Genomic DNA, 20,416 nt, shown 5'->3' with positions numbered 1-20,416 from the left:
AAAGATGCCTTTGCATCGCTTCCTCATCCACGGGAACAGCACAGAACTCTCGCACTGAAATTCCCAGAAGACATCCTCCATGAAAATTAACATGTCGCATATAAAAATGTTGTAGAATCTCATCATGCAAATAAGACTCCATTTGAAGGAGTTGACGAGTTTTTTGCTTGAAAAACAGACAAAAATGAAGAACAATTGAGCCCAACTCTACAAATTCCATGCAATATAGCAAATGCTAAGATCAAATCCATTACCTGTTCTCTTCACATGAACTACTCCCATTAGTCACAGCACCATCAATGGACTGCACGTTTTGCTGCCGCTCTGGCGCTTTCTTTCTACCAAACTTGTCTTCCTAAAAATACAAATAAATTTATTAGTAGAGAAAACAGAAGCAAGCAAAACAAACAAAAGAAAGCAGTACTCTGTAGACCAACTCCAATGGTGGGCTAAAAGCCAAATTACCTCCCAAAATTTCACCCCAAACCCACTCCAACCCAAAGGGAAATTTTGGGCTAAATGCTAAATGCTAAACCAATGCCAAATTCCCCCCAAAATTTAGCCCATAAATTGGAGTGGACTACACCCAATATTTATCGGAATTTAATTTTTTTTTAAATTAAAATGTTCATAAAATTAATTTACGATAGTCTACATATTTATTTTTAAAAAAAAATTAATTTAACAAAAAAAAAATAGCATAAGTTCATTCTTTAATAATCCCGAGCTAAAATTTTAGGCGAGAACGATTGGAGCAGAAAAGTTGTTTCTGGGCTAAAAGCTAAATTTTCCGAGCTAAAAAATTTGGCTTTTAGCCCAACCATTGGAGATGGTCTAACGCAAAGCAAAACCTAAAATTTAAAAGAAAAAACCCAAAACCACTGCTCCCTTTTTGTATTGAAAATTCATTTGCTTTTCTCTTGAAAGCTTTTAGTCGAGTTTATGAAGCCACGTTGTTGAAATTTTGTACCCACTTGTTGCTGGCGGTTTATTTCCTCTCTATAACCGTTCCACTTTGTTTGCAAAGGCAGAGACGTAAAGGAAATACTGATGTGGGGGTGGGAAGTTATAGGGGAAAAAACAATGCTACGCGTGCGAAGGAAACGTGGAGGTTTGAATCACACGTTCAATTTTTTTACTTTTTTTTTCCTTTTTTATTTATTTTATTTTACTTTTGAGTTTGACGAAAATATCCATCATGAAATATTCATAAATTCTAGGTAGCTTTGTATTTGAGGTAGTTTTTTTTTTTTTGTTTGAGGGGCTTTTTAGTTCAATTATTTTTGGTGAAGCCTTGAGACACCAAACTTGACTTCTGGTTTTCTAATATTAGATTAGATATTAGAGATATTGGAGCATCACTTAAATGGAGAAGGATTAATTAAAAACTAATCAAGGGATTATCTTATGGGGTTGGGCCAACGGGTTTTTGAAATTGGGCTTAACTAGCTCAAAGAAACATTTGGGCTTCTGGGTTTTAAGTGGAGAGACATGCATGCAGTCCATATTTTCACGACAAGCCCAAATCAGACCACAAGTTTGCCAAGAAAATGTCTACACTGGGTCGGATTCAGAGCTTCTTGGGTAGAAATGATTCAGTAACACCGTCGAAGGTTTCTCGGATGCGCGCAAAAATGTACACTTAAGTTATACATTTCAACAAACATTTAGTACTATAGTTTAGTGATATTTTTTTTTTTTTTTTTATAAATAAGAGGTATCAGGTTCGATTATTTCTAAATTCTCACCAAAAGTAAATTTAATGCACATTATTACTAGTTCATTGAGATAATATTGTTTGTTATAAAAAAAATTATACATTTGTAAAAAAGTTGTTACGTTATTCAAACCTGACGTGATTAGTGTAAAGTAAATATGGCAAAAAATTCCAATTTTTTCATGAATTGTAATATGAGACTCACAAACTTTTTCATTTCGTATAGCAATGCATGAAACATTAAAAATTGAAATAATTATGTCATTCAGCATTAGGGTTTGGTGATATTTCTTTTCGATTAGAAGTGCGACGTTTAAGGTTTGAATCTCGTGAATTGCGAATTCGATACTAAATTAGGCTGCTCATTGTGTGGCTTAGCCGAACTCCCCCTTCTCCTAGTGTAAAAATATTAATGAACTAAAAAAAAATCGAAATAATTCCAATATTTGTTACAAATGAATTTAGCATGTCATAAAAATATTGTACACTTCCAACATAGGGCAGCCCTAGACTAATAAGACTCCTTGCTTTGCGAGGGTCAACAAGAAACATTTATCGTACAGAGCCTTGCTCTTGTTTTGCAAAAATACCGTTTTCACAAGTCGAACCCGTGACCTTTCAGTCGCAAAAAACAACTTTTTCATTGCGCCAAGGATCACTTTCGTTGTATACTTCATCATGTTGCATCAAAATTAACACACACACACACACGCACACAATTGAATTTTGATTTGCTAAAATCTTAATTTCATGGGCGTTTGGAAGTGTACAAAATTTGGCAAGGGAAAAATTCAAAAATTTCCAAGTGTAATAATACAATTTCAACGTGTCAGGACTCCACTCGGTACAATTGGTTAAATGCTTAAATAATTTTTTTTTATCTGTATTATAATACTTAGGAGGGTTTATTCGATTGAGATTTTGAGAGATTTTAGTTCTTTTAATGAATCCAAGGGTATTCAATATGGATTTTAAGTGATTATCTTGAATTCAATGTGTATTCAATCATGATTTTAAGATAGTTCATTAATATCTTTAGAAATCCGTGTGTATTCAATTAAAATTTTAAAGAAGTTTATAACATTTTAGGTGTATTAAATTAGAATTTAAAGAATTTGGAAAAGTTGAGGAATTAGAGGGAATTAAAGAAATTTTGTAGTCTATTTTAAGCATGCATAAATCTCATATCTTCCTATGAGATTTCGAAGGAAGAATCAAAATTTTACATAGAATATCTATAAATCAGTGTAACTCTATAAAAATCTATTAAAATATTTTAAATTCCCAATTGAATACAGTTAGTGTGACGGACGGTCTAAGTGCTGCCGCACGCTAAAAAATTTCTCCAACTGAAAGCCCAGTCGCACCTCTAATTAGCTGGCTAGGAGCCAATAGGCATTCAGATGTCTTACAATCAAGGACTAAATTATAGAAGAAGGAATCGTATTTCAAGTTGTCTGGAGCGTCCATTCCAATTCAAGCATTCCAATCTGCAAGCCGAAGATTAGATTTTTCTTAATTTTCTCGAGATTTCGCACAAGTCGATCGAACTGTTGCCTTTAAGGATTGTCGATCGAACTGTTTTTAGTCTGGATTAAACCCAGACAAATTATAAAAAGTAAAACATGGTCCCGCGCTTTTCGTAGGCTTCACTTTTCCGCCGGCAAATTTTGAGTTTTTACAGTTGGATCGTGGGGTTTATATATGAGGAGGCTCATACCTTGGCGCTTCAGGAGCGGAGTCTCCGACGACAGCAATCATCAGAAGCAGAAGCATCCAAAGGTATGTTGTCTTTTAGCTGTCGGGGGAAACTGCAGTTACCCATAAACTGTTTATGTTTGATTGATCGGAAATGGTGTTTAATTTGGTTTAGGGATCCAAAGAAACCATGGAGAAGAACCAACAGACCAACAACAATGCCACCGACAATGTGGAGGTTCGGTTTCTATTATTTTATTTTTCTCCTAGTTTACTTGGGATTTCACTTTCGTCCGTATTATTTATTTGGTCGCACTTTCGTCCTTGTAGTTTCATGTTGTTTACACTTTAGTCCGTCTCAGACTACGGTGCTGTTATACTATACTTGTACAAGAAAACGGTTTTTTTTTTTTTTTTTGCCTTTTTATTTGGATGGGGTTGCTCTTTGTTAAGATTTAAGAGAGCTTAAATAGCAAATGACTTGTAAGTTAAAGGCTCGTTTGGAAATACAAGCGTTTTTTGTGAAAATGTTTTTAGAACCAATCTTTAGTAATTTGGAACCCAAAAATATTTTCACTAAAACGCTTTTAGTCATTTTAAGAAAGCTTGAATACCAAATGAACCCAAAGTGGATGGTAAGAATTGACTGAAAAAGTGGATGATAAGAGCGTTTATTCTTGTACATGAAAGTTTGTTGGCTCTTCTTAGATGTTTGCTGGATGCATTCGGGCATGCCACCAATGATTACCTATGAAGTGCAGAATTGCAAATATTGACGAATACATTCATGTACAAACACACACTACCGCAATCTACCTCCACCCTGTTGCATTGAAACCCCAAAAGCGTTTTCATGCTAATTAAGTCTACAAATTTGCTATATGAGCATCTCACTGAATTTTAGCACTTGAGGAGTAAAATAATTGATCATGGTAGATTTTGAGAAACTAACAGCCATGCGTTTGCACCAATATTATCGTGACCTGTTCTTTCCCTGGCAGTTTTCGAGCGAAAATGTTGCTGATGCAAGTAGTCACGGTCCAAATATCGTACTGAACCATGATTTCTCTCGAGGGCTGCATTCTTGGCACCCCAATCACTGCAACGCCTTTGTTGTGGATTCAGCAGGAAGTTATGCAGTTGTTATGAATCGCCAACAATGCTGGCAGGGATTGGAGCAAGATATTACTGAAAGAATTTCCCCTGGATTTACCTATTCGGTTTCAGCGTGTGTGGGAGTTTCGGGGCCTCTTCAGGGATCTGCTGAGGTCATAGCAACTTTGAAGCTGGAAAGCCGAGGCTCAGCAACTGGCTATGTGAAAATAGGAAGGTAAATCATGTGTTTTGTTTCTGTTAGCGCATTTATTCTTTGTTTATGGTAAAAGGTATTTGTTTTATAAGTAGTGATCGCCTGCAGAAGTTCTGTATCAAATGGGAAATGGGAAAGTTTGGATGGAAAGTTTTCTTTGTCGACAATGCCTGATAGGGTGGTGTTTTATTTGGAAGGGCCTCCTGCTGGAGTTGACCTTCATATAAAATCAGTTATGATCTCTTGTTCTGAGGGCCAGGTACTTCTATTTCTAGTCCTTTTTGTTGCTACATCTGAAGTACATATGGAATCACAGTTTTATTACGCAGAAAAAGATTGCTTATTTAAGGGCTGTAGTTCAGATTTCCGAGGCTAAGAAACAAGATATACAGCTGGTTTTCTTTTCTTCAAATGAGCTTTTGGGAGATGGCAGAAGTGTAAGAGATGAAACATTTAATTTTTTTCTTATGACTTCTTCCTTTTCTGTCAGTCTGAGAACCAAAACTCGGTGAATTCAAGTAGCAGAAATGCCACAAATATCATAGTGAACCACGATTTCTCTGGAGGACTGTATTCTTGGCACCCGAGTAACTGCAATGGCTTTGTAGTTTCTGCCGATTCTGGTCACCCAAAAGTGAAAGCAGGCAATTATGCTGTTGTTACAAATCGGAAGGAAAGTTGGCAAGGTTTGGAGCAAGATATCACACAGAGAATTTCCCCAGGCTCCACATATTTAGTTTCAGCATGTGTTGGAGTCTGCGGACCTCTTCAGGGCTCTGCTGATGTCCTGGCAACTTTGAAGCTGGAATACCGAGGTTCAGCGACCAACTATTTGCAAGTTGGAAGGTAATGGTGCTTTTATTCTGTCAAGTGCATTTTTCTTTTTCTTTATGGAAAAAGGAATCTGTTTTAACAGTAATAACTGCCTTCAGATGTACTGTATCAAAGGGGAGGTGGGGAAATTTGGATGGGAAGTTCTCACTGTCGACAAAACCTGATAGGGTTGTATTTTATTTGGAAGGGCCTTCGGTTGGAGTTGACCTTATTATAAAATCAGTTTTGATCTGTTCCTTGAGCCCAAGTGAATGCCAGGTACTTTTTTCTTGCTCCTTATATATGGAATCATAATAAATAATAGCAATTAAGTGTAGCAGTAACTTGTCCAAGAAGTTTTCCACCACAGCAATCTAGTTTTATTCATCTATTTCTGATTGATTTTGGAATGTATATTTTGAAGAGTGGAAGGACGGGGAATTTCAATGATGGAGAAGAGAATATAATCCTAAACCCGAAATTTGAGGATGCCTTAAATAATTGGTCCGGAAGAGGTTGCAAAATTGTTTTGCATGACTCAATGGGAGATGGGAAAATCGTCCCTCAATCTGGAAAGGTTTTTGTAGCTGCAACAGAACGCACACAGAGCTGGAGTGGCATCCAGCAGGACATCACTGGAAGAGTGCAGCGTAAGCTAGCTTATGAGGCAACCACCGTGGTTAGGATATTTGGCAACAATGTCACTACTGCTGATGTCCGGGCTACCTTATGGGTGCAGTCACCAAATCAGCGTGAACAGTATATCGGCATTGCTAAGTTATTATCTTTCTCCCGGTCTCTTTCCAATGAAATTGTGATTTATTTGTTTCTTCGTTGCTAAGTACTATCAGATGAGAAATCATTTCCCTTTCCATTGTGTCGCGTTAATCTTAATGGATGTTGGTGTGCTATAAAGTGTGCAGGCAACAGACAAGGATTGGACACAGTTGCAAGGGAAGTTCCTTTTAAACGGCTCCCCGTCAAAAGTAGTCGTTTATCTTGAAGGTCCACCGGCGGGAACAGATATTCTTGTCAATAGTTTTGTTGTCAAGCATGCTGAGAAAGTTCCTCCTTCACCTCCACCAGTCATTGAGGTTGGTTGAATGAGTGATTCATTTTCTCTAATACTGTCTGGGCATGTTTTCTTCGAGCTCAATTCGTAGACACACACTAAAATATAGGCTTTTGTTTCTGTAGTTGCCAGCATTTGGAGTAAATATAATTGAGAACAGCAATTTGAGTAATGGCACAAACGGGTGGTTTCCGCTTGGTAATTGTACTCTGAGTGTCCGAACTGGTTCACCACATATTCTCCCTCCAATGGCAATAGAGAGCCTTGGACCGCATGAACCTTTAAGTGGTTGCTACATTCTAGTAACCAAGCGCACGGAGACTTGGATGGGTCCTGCTCAGACGATTGGTGACAAATTGAAACTATTTTTGACATATCAAGTATCTGCTTGGGTTCGGATTGGTGCTGGAGCAACTGGTCCACAGAACGTCAACATTGCCCTCGGCGTGGACAACCAGTGGGTAAATGGAGGGCAGGTTGAAGCAAGTGACACTATATGGCATGAAATCGGTGGTTCCTTCAGAATTGAGAAGCAACCATCAAAAGTAATGGTTTATATCCAAGGTCCAGCCGCAGGTGTAGACTTAATGGTTGCCGGACTTCATATATTCCCCGTTGACAGACCAGCGAGATTTAGACATCTGAAGAGGCAGACTGATAAGGTAAATGATGTGTTGTCTCATTTGTTTCATAAGCATCATTCCTCACCAAGCATTGCTTCAATAAGAACCTAAAGTATAGACGATTCAAATGAGCTTTTCTCTAATTTGTTCTGATTGAAGTCTTTCACTTTTATTGCAATGCAGATTCGTAAGTGCGATATTGTCCTGAAATTTTCAGGGTCGGACTCAAGCAGCATGCTTGGCAGCTTTGTGAAAGTTAAACAATCGCAAAACAGTTTTCCAATTGGGACATGTATAAGTAGAACAAACATTGACAATGAAGATTTCGTTGCTTTCTTTGTTAAAAACTTCAACTGGGCTGTGTTTGGAAATGAATTGAAGTGGTATTGGACTGAACCACAAAAAGGAAACTTCAACTACAAGGATGCTGATGATATGGTGGACTTGTGCAAGAATCACAACATAGAAATGCGAGGCCACTGTATTTTCTGGGAAGTCATCGACACAGTGCAGCAATGGATCCGTACATTGAGCCAGAGTGACTTGTCAACAGCTGTTCAAAATCGACTAACAGATCTTCTCACGCGCTACAAAGGGAAGTTCAGGCACCATGATGTCAACAATGAGATGCTGCATGGCTCATTCTATCAGGACAAACTGGGAAAAGATATCAGAGCCAACATGTTCAAGACTGCAAACTTGTTGGATCCATCTGCAACTCTGTTTGTGAATGATTATCACATTGAGGATGGTTGCGATACTAGATCATCACCAGAAAAATACATTGATCAAATCCTTGATTTGCAGGAACAAGGTGCACCTGTTGCTGGCATTGGCATCCAAGGACATATTGATAGTCCAGTGGGTCCAATTGTTTGTTCTGCTCTTGACAAATTAGGCATTCTTGGCCTACCAATCTGGTTCACGGAGCTTGATGTATCATCCACTAATGAATATGTTAGAGCAGACGATTTGGAAGTGATGCTTCGTGAAGCATTTGCCAATCCCGCGGTTGAAGGTGTAATGCTCTGGGGATTCTGGGAGCTGTTTATGAGTCGGGAAAATTCGCATTTAGTGAATGCAGAAGGGGATATCAACGAAGCAGGGAAACGTTACTTGGCTCTCAAGGAAGAGTGGCTGTCTGAAGCACATGGCCACATTGACGAGCAGGGAGAGTTCAGGTTTAGGGGCTTCCCAGGAGCATACAGTGTTGAAATTGTTACTGCCTCAAAGAAGCCTGTAAAAACATTTGTCGTCGACAAGGGTGAGTCCCCAGTGGAGGTCTCCATTGCTCTCTAAAGTTGCTGCTCAGCTCAATAAAGGGTCATTATTTTCGTTGTTTTCGTATTTTATGCAATGTCAAAGGAAAATGTTGCCTGTTATGTCAAGGGTTTGTAATTCTGAGTTAAAGAAATGAGGTATCATATTGTTGGTTGTGAATCTTGTGACTCTTCTGCTAGGCCTTGAAACTTTTGATGTTGCCGGCCTTATCAGTTGGGCCAATGTTTTGGTTGATGAAAAGCCTATTAAGCTCATGAAGGTAATCATAAAGTGATTGAAGTTCAATGGACAAATTGCAAGATGGAAGTGACAATTTTCGACAACACACGACTCGATAACACAACTTGAAAACCAAATCAAATATACGGATTAGGGTTGACAATAGTTATTTTTGGTTGATACGGTTGGCAATTATTGTGTTTGGGTCATAATTCAAATTGTTTAACGTTGTTAATAATTCATTTGTAATTTTGTCATTCGGGTCAACCTAACTAACGCAAAAATGAGATACTTCTAACACCTGTACGTAGTGGCGTAACCAACTAACCCGGTCAACCCTTTTAAGTTGAAGGTAAGATGAAAATTTTAACTCTTTTGTTTGTTGAAAAGATTACATTTTATGGATATTTTTCTACTTATGAATACTAAACGGGTAAATCATGTTATTGTCGTGTAACATTCTTAATAATCATGTCGTCTTTAATCCCATTCATACTCGTGTCAAAATAAATCTGACCCGTGAAAAATGATTTTGCTACCTAAAATGTGGTCTGAAACCAAATTTTGTGTACATTTAATATTCGAAATCACTTTAACTACAAGTTATTTAGCCAATATTGACAGTTATCCTTTTGCTCACATATTTCCATAAAGGAACTTTATTTTTGGGTACAAAATATGTAGTAAAAGTATCGTTCCACAGGAATGAATCTCTCATTGGTTGCTTCCATATATATATATATAGGGAGAGAGAGAGAGAATATGGAGCGTGAGATCAACATCAAACGGATCACATTAAACATGCTAAATAAGTAGAAAACAATGGAGAACTTCCGGACGGGGGAGGAACATGCTTAAGTTCTATATCCTACCAATCATTTGTGAGAGACTCAAATTACAATTTCTCCATACGAAGGGCCCAAACCCTAAACATCTTTATCAAAGGAATGTCCCACAATGCCCATCACATCGACCTGATAGACTCCCACCATCGACTATTACTACTAGTAGCCTAGTAGCCTAGTAGCTACTAGCTTTGTGACTATGACTAGCGATATATATTCAATGGAAATTAGTTGGGAAATTTTTTAACAATCCTTAGTCATGATTCATAAATTATTCTTGAGATAATTGAATACAATCTAGAACTATTTATCTATTTAATTATCAAAATAAAATTTCAAATTTTTCCTAGAATAAAATGTTCATTAATTTCGTTGAATTCAATTAGATACCTCAAATATTTTCGATTTGATTAATATTTTATAAATATGATCTATAAAGTGCAACTTAAAAAATAAACGTTAAAGTTTGAAATGATATGAGCCGCACAACTCATCTCTATTTTTATAATAAAAAGAGATCCCTTCCCTTCTCACACACGCACGCACAACCCCTTTTATGCAAAGGGATTTCTATTTTTTAAAAAAGAATGAGGATTAGGTGTAGAAGTCATTTCACTTCAAACTTTAACAATCCAAACCATTTATTTTGTAAATCTCAATTCATAGATCATTCTTACAAAAATTCAATTCAATCCGAAACTATTTGTCTATTTAATTATCAAAATAAAATTTCTTTGTTTCTTATATAACAATGTATTTGTTAATTTCTTTAAATCCAATTAGATGTTTTAAATATTTTCTAATTTGGCTAATATTTACAACTTAAAAAGTAAACAGTTGAATCGTCAAAATTAAATATGATGTGAACCACATTGAACCACACAACAAATCCCTATTTTATAAATAAATAAAAAATAGAAATTCCTTCTCTTAAAAATTTCCTACGCCCATATGTATATATATCTATATATATATATTTATTTACATATATATTTGTAGTTTTGAGTTGTTTCTTATCTTCCCCTTTACTTTGATTATAATGATAAACGGGACCCCAACAGAGTCTCATCCCTGTCTCTAAATACCTGGCTCCTGTGAACCCCACTTCCCACATGGGCTCATAGTAGCCATGCCGTGGCGCACATTAGCCGGCCCTCTCACGCTCTGCTACATGGATTCATTGAATTCAGATACTTTCTGAACTTTTGTGTTTAGAACTAACGGATCAAAAAATTTTGCCCGTCAACCACTTGATTTGGTATGAGATGAGTCAGTAGAATGAATTAATGGTAACAATAAGATAATTAAGCGGTACGAATATATTCCTTGATCCGTGGATTTAAAGACATAGAGATATAAAACAAATCTGAGTTGACATGAAAAATAGAGGTGACGTTTAGTGTTTAGGATTAGAACGAATTAACTTTTTATATATTTGTGCGTTGAAGTAAGAAAAGAAAGAAACACAACTTTCAAATTCCTTGAAGTTGGAATGAGAAAAATTCTTTGAAGTTGGAATGAGAATGATTAGTCATCAATAAAACTAATCTATTCCAATTACATGATGGTAGAGTTATATACGAGGAATAAGTTTTTTCATAACTAATGCACTCTTCTACTGTTAGTTTGGAGAAAACTTTGGACTTCATTGTTTATTTTAACGTACCTTGAAAGTAATATGATAAAATTCAATTTTACGCATCGAACGAGACTTAAATGAATGAAATCATCAACTACTCAGGGGCACGTAACTCTTATCTATTAATCTTAGTGAGAATTATAATGAATCAACAATCAATTTACGTCACACATGCATAAGCAAGTGATGCTATCAAATCTCTTAGCACTCTACTATTAGTAGGATTATTTTGATTCGTCTAAGCATATTTACTCATTTAAAATGCGTGGGAATGCGTATTAGTAGAATTATTTTGATTCATATGTTTACTAATATATAAGTAAAAAAGAAATATATTTAGGTTTAGCTTCTACATTAACATCAATAATCTAATGCATGTAAAACTACAAAATTAGATGCATTAAGCAGTACTTAGCCTCATTTCATTGCTGTTTTCCTCATATCCCCTAACTTATGCAATCCATAATTTTTCTCACTCTAAGTAAACATTCATTAATTTGAATTAAGGTCGTTTATAAGTTTGCATACGCGTTTTGCAACAACTTGTTGTTTTGATTATTTAATATCAAAATCAACGGAAACTGGTGACCAACCATTTTCACGAAATAAAAACTAGTGAGTTCGAGATATGGGTGTCAGCATCAAAAGAGTTTACATTTGATATGATGGGGGTGTTGGGTGGGTCCCAGACGTATCAGAGAGTTTCAAAGAAAGCTGCACTTATAAAATATAAATTAAAAAGGAAAATTGATCAAGGAGATCGAAAAGAAAGAATGAATGGTGGATTAATTGGAGCGAGAGAGAAGAGAGAAGAAGTGGGGGTACTGGGCCGACTGGCAGCAGCTGCAGGAGGAGAGAGTTATGGTGTCTTAAGCTGGTGCATTGGGAAACAGCTCCCGCGCTGTTTTCGCGCGCCCTCTCCCATATGACACCGCCTGTGGGACACCACCCATCCTCTCTGGAATTATATCTTGTCTGTCATTAACCAACACCCCTCCTCCCTCCTTCCCCACCCCACTCACAGTCAGTTTCTCAGATTTCTTCAACTTTATTATTATATTAACATATATATATATACTACATTATACACAATATAAATTCTACTGAGTCTTTTTATTGTGTGTTAACCTCCTGTTGTGTTCAGTCTCTAATGACTGATGGGTCATCTACTGGCACTGATATTATGTGAGGCGACCTAGATGGCCGGACCCTTCCCTCCTAAGGGCCCTAACCCTAGATATATTTGAGCTGGCCATACAATGACCCGAGAAAACAAAAATCCTCCTACGCTTTGTACCTTCACTGTATATCATGTTTTGTCTGCTCTTACCTTGCATGACACTTCATTTTTAACCTTAAAAGAATTAATGGCAAATGATTAATTAAACTTTAAAGGTAAAATTGATCGAAATTTCAGTTGAAGATAGACCTAGTCATTTTTTTTTTTTTGTCGAAAGATAAAATTTTATTGAATTAAATATGAATCGTTACATACGCATCTGTCGTTAGAATATTAAACAGAAACTTATGTCTTAACTTATCTCAGCCAAATCTTCCGCCATACTTAACAATGTACGTCATTATTGAGTGGGCTACACGATTAAAGCAAAACATTACTGACTGAAATAAGCTCGCCATTCTCTAAATATCTTGGAGATAAATCTCGAGAATTACATCAACCGCAATCTCTTTGTTGATCATCTGAACCAACCCTTTAGAATACGATTCAACCACCAACCTATAACTAGTTCCCCCAGCGTTACCCACCACCGCCTCCATACCCTAGCGAACTGCCTCAGCCTTTGCTATAATTGCAGCCCCAAAAAACCCCCCTCCTTCCCATCCTACTAGCTTTGGAATCCCAGCGAAATCCCGAAACACCCACCCAACCCCTCCCTCATTCGTGCGTTTCATCCATGCTGCATCGTAGTTTAATTTCAACATTTGAATGTATTAAAATAAATTGTTAATATATTTATTATGAATATATTATTTAGAGTGTTAATTTATTTTATACATTTGAATAATTAAATAATCTTCAATTTGAATAATTTTTTTGTAATGATTTTATCATAATTGTACGATTTCGATTATGAAAGTAATACAGTGAATAACTTATAACCCTTTATTTTATTAACTAGGGTTTGCAATTATGAGTTCTTTAGTTACGCACCCCTCTTCGTAATGTATTGAATATATATATTGATAACTAAAATAAAGGACCAGCACACCATGGCAGTTCAGACATAACTGCGAACAAAGGAAACACCACCCAAGTGTTGCACACAGTTTCACCCAGCATCAAACAACACCATTTAAACACTATTTGTAGCTGATCGGAAAAAAATATATATATTCTCTTTATAGACCAATGGAAATGGTTCACAAAATTATTAGGGTTTGGTAGTTAACTTTCCACCGTCCATCGTCCACCAACCCAGAATATCGTCATTTTTTTAAAGAAAAACTAATAAAAAATGTTTTAAAATTTTGAGTTTTAATCAAAATGATAAAAATGTGTTATAAGTGAATAATACCATAAATGACCTTTTAGAGTAAAAATATCATTTTTTTTTAAAAGTGAACAATACCTAAAGTGTTTCGTTAAAACTTTTCTTTTTTGGTTTTTGTTTTTTTATTTTTTTATTTTTTACCATACAACGTGGCAGACCTGTAAGAAGCTATAATAATCAGGAACAGATGGGTCACCATTGGTAGTAATTTAATTATTAACAAATCCTGCTTACGCATATTTAAATTTAACTAATGACTTAAAGTAAGCTTTTGACTCAGAATCTCTCCTGGTAGTTAGAGTGAGCATCAGCATTACTTGCTACAACAATTATGATATCTTCTCGGACGTTCAAAGCGCAAAAGGAAAGCAGATTCTGTCCTTCGTTAACTATTGCTAACTCGGGGTAATTTTTCATGATAATGATGAGATTTTTACCGTTTGCAAAAGTCTGATTAAATTACATAAAAATATTTGTTAAAGAATAAAGTAATTGTGGTATAGGTAGCTTAAACAAGATCTTACTTTACACGAATTGACATGAACAACTTGTGTTTAAAATCAATTCTTAATTAACTATCCAATACAAGATTTATAAAAGTTTGGGATTATGGATTTAAAATAAAGAACAATTAATAAACATAACTAGAATAACAAAATTAGAAAATGCAGCAATTAGACAAACGATTTTGGACAGACAAATGTAAAGAAAACGGTTTAGCAGTCATGATTAACAATCATACACAGTTTATTAATTTCTTATGAATTATCATACATGCTTTGAAAATTAGGTTATCCTAATGCACATTCTTTTCGTGATATTCAAGCTTGAACATATATCTAACATTCAAGAGTTAATAAGCTTTGTGGAAACCTTTTGAAAAATCATGCAACCTTTAAGAGGGTGATGTTTGCATTAAGTGAACTTACAATTCTAAATCACAAAAAGCCCTACTCAATTTCAGGATGACATTCCAACAGAAATTGCATTATATTACTTGTCTAAACATCTTAATAGTGGCCAATCATCAAGACATATAAATAACTTAAACACAATGATTAATAACTCAAAACAAGCATCCATAATTTTATAAGCAAATTAATAAAACACTACATATTTATATAAAAGCTCGTCACCTTGCTCTTGCAAAAGAAAATTATTGATGCATATTCATAATTGAAAAGCAAAATATCATTAAAAGAAAAGATAGACCTTGTAGACTTGCCAAGTTCTAATCCCCATAAACGTTCTGGCCTTTTAGGGTTTCTAACTCAGCATAGACTAATAAGTTTGAATCCTACCTAAAATAGGTCTCCCAACAATTTGGAAAAACCCAAATAAAATAATAAAACTGTGAAACACAATCCTATTCAAATAGGGTAATCTGCTCAACCACAAAGTCAACACATTTTTTGACCAAATCTGCCAAATCAGGCCCAAAACGGCGTTGGAAAATTAGGATGTCCTCAACAACATTGGAGAAGTATCCTTTACCATAAACCGCCACTTTTATTGAAAAAATGCCCAAAATGTCCTCAGTCTGAAAAAGTTGCACAATCAACCTTCTTTTCTTTACCATGGTCAAACAACATGGAATAAAAATATAGAAGAAAGTATCAAAATTTTATTAAAATAACTAATAAATTATTAATTAAAATAGAGTAAAAATATAACATACTATCAACTTATTAATATATATGTATACGTGCATAACTATTTGGAAAGAGAAAAGTCCACACCATGCAATAAAATTGTTTTGAGGTCACTAATTACTTTCCCAAAAAAAAAAAAAAAAAATCACTGAGAAAGAACATTAAGTAAAAATTATTGAAAACTCGGTCAAGAGCTAAAAAAGTATTAGCTTGCAGATGCAGATGAGGAATAAAAAATTTGAATTTTTATCTCCTTTGTTTGATTACTTAACTCATCATTATAATGATCATCGAATTCCTAACTGTGAAAATTTTGCTTTGTTTTAATTCGGAAATATTTTTCTCTTTCTTTTCCCTTTCATATATAGTTAACTTTTCTCTTTGATCAAATAATTGCTCTTGAACTCGAACTTAATTCAGAAGGGTTTTTTTTTTTTCTTTTTTTTTTTTTTGGTGTCAAAATAGAAGATAGGTTGAATGTTCCTTGAAGTGGTAAATTTGAAGTAAATTAGAGAGTGGAAGAGATTCTAAAATATTAATTGTTGTTCTAAAAAAATGAAAAACCAAGTGCAACCTGTTCGGGCAAAGATTTCTCCGGAAATGGCTCCTCAGCTCTTAGCACAGCTCCCCAAGGGATTGGCACTTTGGATGTGTAGTCAGGCTCTTGCTTGCTGATGTACTGCAAGAAGATGATAGAGTTAGTTTTGAAATGTGCCTTTGTAGGGCCTTAGGTGTAGGCCATGAGGCTTGCAATCAAAACTAACTGAGTGCTAGACGTGCCACTGCTATCTCAGTATAGCGGATGTAGAACAGGTGTGTTTTAGTCGATTACTTGCGTCCCAAGTTACTTGGACTTCTTGTTATCAAAGGATTGTCGTGGATGGGTTAAGTCTGCATTAAGTTCTTTTTCTTGCCTTATGACTAAGGATTTTCAGTTCATAGTTTTGTATGTTCAAGTGAGGGGAGTCCAGATCCTCTTAAGTCATCTACTCGGTTCTAGATTGGTTTTAAATAAAGGCATATTCATTTAGGTGGCCAGATCCAAGCACAAATGAGACTTTTAAAGTAGGAAAATGGATGAATATGACTTGAATACATGTTGGAGAACACATTAAGCAGTAGATCTATTAACTTATAAAACAAATAAAGAGCTTTGAGCAAGATTCCACCTTGTCATGCAAGGTTGAGCTTCTTGCAAACACTTCTCTTTTGAGTTTACAGGGTTTATATGCTAAGAAGGGATGGATGGTAAACATGTTTACACGAGGGAATTGATACTACGCCACTAGGGGTGATATCAGAGCTTCTAAACAAGACAAAAGATGATTTTTGTGGGGAATAATCCTGAAAAAGATTGAGATCTGGGCTGACTACAGCTTTTAGATGTAAATCTGGTTTGAGAGCAGAGTTTGTATGTTTGTTTGTTTGATTGGTTGAGTGTCCTTGTTTCTGGGGCCTCTTCTTCCTTTCATAGGCATATTAGCTCGACTTCTGTAGCTTTATTCCTGCCCGAAAGCAATTGAAGGGTAGTGAGTCATCAACTTTTTACTTTTATTGCCATCGAAAAATGCTTTTTGGCTAATTGTGAGTTAGTCCCCATCACCTAACACTTAAATCATAGGCACATGGCCTATACATTAATGACGAGGCGCCAATTTGTCTCTAAGCCTAATGCTGGGCTTCGGGTAAGCCTTCCTTTAATTGGTGTTTTTGGGCTCCCACACACTTACAGCCCAAAGTTCAAATATTAACCCAAACACAACCAAGAAACTTATGATGTGGCTGCATTTGATTTCAAAGAGAATCATGTGTTGTTATGAGATAGTTGGGATAACAGGGCAGAGGCACTCTAAGGCCACTATAGGCCTAGGCCTACCCTCACTAAGGATCTCCTAAGTTCCTAACTAACCTTTCTAAATACTTTTGTATTATGTATTTTTTTTCTTGATAAACTTAATAAGGGTGTGCTATCTACACTATTTTTATTTTTTACACACTATTTATTCATTCCTATCTTTTAATTTTTTGCAATTCATCAGATCAAACGGTCAAAAATTAAAAGGGTATATGAAAAGCAAAAAAGGTTGTATGGATATCACACCCCAACTTAATATTATACTTCTTTTAATTTACACAAAACCCTTAATTTCTATTCATCAATAGTTAAAATAAGAGGTCTCTTTTTCGTTTCAATCCCAACAACACTCATCCTAAAAATAAATTTAAAATCTTATTTTATAATCAAATCAATAACTATTAAAATTAATATATATTTATATATAAACATTCTTTTACATTGCCAAGAATAATAAACTTTGAGTTTTTTTTTTTGCTTCTTGAAATTTTATATACGTTGTCCTTTAATATTCTTTCACATATTTTTTTTGCATTAATGTTTGTCCTCTATTTGTTTGTTACGTTATTTAATGCAATAATCAGAAAATAGAGCATGACAATTATTATTATTTTTTTAAATTGAAAAATATGCTTTATTGAAATTACTATAAGATAGTAAAAACAGTACAAAAGCTCAACATAAAAATCAAGAACGTCACTTAGTACTATGATATAATTGTATTTCTCATTATTTGTAAGTGAGAGATTTTAAGTTCGATTTTTATAAAAAATACAGTTGAACCATATTATTATGATAATCTCATTGTAAAGCTTAACCCACACTCCCACCATCTTAATTTGAATATTATCATTTGGTCCCAAAAAAAAAAAAAAAATCAAGAACAAAATCGGAGTCTCAGTTAAAAGACTCTCTCGCAAATTCATACAGTGCACACAAAAGAAGAGGAGACCTTTCTTTATTTTTTTGTCATTCACATTAACTGATTTGCTATCCACCAATTAAAGGTGGGTACTGTCTTACTAACCCGAGAACGGCTAGTTCGAGGTTACTTTAATTTTTTAAAAAGCAACTTTTTAAAAAAAGTTAGGACTATGATTATGTTTGGTAAATGAATTTTTCTTTTTTTTAATTATGGGTTCGAAACAGTAAAAAAAATTAGCAGTTTCATGCATACTTCTCAAAATGCCTTTGTTCTATTGAGGCAGTAGAATAATACCAATTAACGAAACTTTCATATTGACAACTTTACCTTTATTTTTTTTTTCTAACATCACTTTTAGCACTATAGTTTATTGAAAATTTACTTTTTTTTTTGTTGACAACTGTTTATTCTAACCATACATCATAAACAATTTTAAGAAAAAAAACACAGCAACACCAAAGTAACCCAACGACTCACCCCACTTGAGTCATCCAACATACCTTTCTTTATTCTACTTAACTCTTTATGTTTACGCTAATTAATTTTCTGTTACCATCAAATCTGACTTTTAAGGATTTAATTAGACACATAATACCATATTCCTAATCTTTAGTCAATATTTAGTGCTCATCACTGTACGATTGAAACATCCATCTTTGGTCTTTACCCTTATAGATGGAAGACCGATTTATTGATTTAACTTTGCTTGCGAGTTGCGACCCTTCAACCGCTTTTCACTTTCGTAATTAGACACAAACGTGGAATAACTTACCTTCCTGGTAAAGTAAATGATATTTGTCTAAAACATATGTATGATAAGCAACTGGGTGGGGACTAACAGATAGACCAAATAATCTTAATATTGGCCTCGAAATTCTAAGTGTGTGGATAATAATCCTTTAACATAAAGCTTGTTAATCTGGAATTACAGCCAAACATTCTCTCATTGGATGCTTTGATTAAGTTTGATTGGTAGGTTAAGGAAGTGTTAAAATGTAATATCTAGATAGTGTATGTAATTTGGAAGGGTGATGCTAAGAGAACTAAATTGTTAAATTAAATGGTATGATTATTGATGATTGAATTATTACTTAAATATTGATTAACGTGCTTATTTTTTTATTGGTAACACATCATTTAATTTACAAATTCAACATTTCTAACATTTGGGAGGGAGGGAATGTATTCGCAGACCTTTGTCCCACTTAAAACTAATATATTTTTCCCACAATCTTTCTTTCTGCGTCATTCATACCCCTCAAATTTCGTATGTAGGTGGTGTTGAAAAAATATTTTATAGTGGAAAGAATCTTAGACAAGTGCAAAGAACTATAGATGCTAAAATGTGATTCTAAAGGGAGTGAAATGCACGCACTTCATATTCTTATAAGGAATGAAATCCACGTACTTTATTTTTCTTTACCCACGTCTTTATTAATTTATGATGAGATCAAGTAAAATGTGAATTCGACACATTGATTTCCAATAATTTATGAAGGAGGTTCTCATATTCATACCATTCAATTATATATTACATCCAAAACATATGTTTTCTAGTTGTATAAGAATAATTAATTTTTTTTTAAATTTATTCAACACACGTTTGTACAAAAATATTAATCAAATCATATAAGTTTTATTTCAGATGAATGCTACCAGTCTTGTTACTTCTCGACTCTCTTTTTTATTCTTGGTCACCTTTGGTCAACTTCGCAAAAACAAACAATTAAAAATTGCTTAATCATTTGATTATTGCAGTCAAAGTTATAACGTTATGTCATAAACATAGTTCGTTTAATTATTAGGTAACCGTTAACTTATATGACTAATTTTTTTCAATTTTAACTGAAATTTTGTAAAAATAATGTTTAAAGATGATTTTTTTAGAGAATTGTTAGTAACATTTTAAAAATCTCAATTTTGTACACCAAACTTTCTATAATTAGAAAAGGAATACCTTATGAGGAGTGTAGAATGAGATTTTTAAAGTGCTAATAACAGTTCATTTTTTTAATACAACGGTATATTTATACTAAGGAAAAATGGAGAATAAATTAATTGCGAACTCGTTATTTTTTATATCCAAATATAAAATTTTACATTTACAAGTAAAGAAAAATACATGTATTGTTGTACTAAGTGAAATCTTGAAAAGATGACTTAAAAACAGTTACTTCTAATCAGCCTTCAACAATAGCAGATAAAAGTACAAGTTTATAAAGTCCAAATGAGAATCCTTGTATGGTTGAAGGTTG

General features: G+C 34.5%; 1 protein-coding gene across 1 annotated transcript; it reads left to right on the top strand.

Moving 5' to 3' along the window:
- Nucleotides 1-3,003: 3,003 nt before the first annotated feature.
- LOC137717618 (endo-1,4-beta-xylanase 1) lies at nucleotides 3,004-8,672 on the top strand. The gene is made up of 10 exons (XM_068457035.2): nucleotides 3,004-3,499; nucleotides 3,591-3,653; nucleotides 4,417-4,745; nucleotides 4,833-4,983; nucleotides 5,215-5,570; nucleotides 5,657-5,816; nucleotides 5,962-6,314; nucleotides 6,454-6,631; nucleotides 6,735-7,271; nucleotides 7,416-8,672. Exons 1-10 carry the CDS (start codon nucleotides 3,422-3,424, stop codon nucleotides 8,529-8,531), a joined length of 3,321 nt encoding a protein of 1,106 aa, XP_068313136.2. The 5' UTR covers nucleotides 3,004-3,421; the 3' UTR covers nucleotides 8,532-8,672.
- The last annotated feature ends 11,744 nt before the right edge of the window (nucleotides 8,673-20,416 follow it).

This window comes from Pyrus communis, chromosome 8, assembly GCF_041283825.1.
Source record: "Pyrus communis isolate YQ-2024b chromosome 8, ASM4128382v1, whole genome shotgun sequence".
Classification (NCBI taxonomy): Eukaryota; Viridiplantae; Streptophyta; class Magnoliopsida; order Rosales; family Rosaceae; genus Pyrus; species Pyrus communis.
Note: the sequence above shows the minus strand (reverse complement) of the source record. Positions and strands in the feature narration are given on the sequence as shown.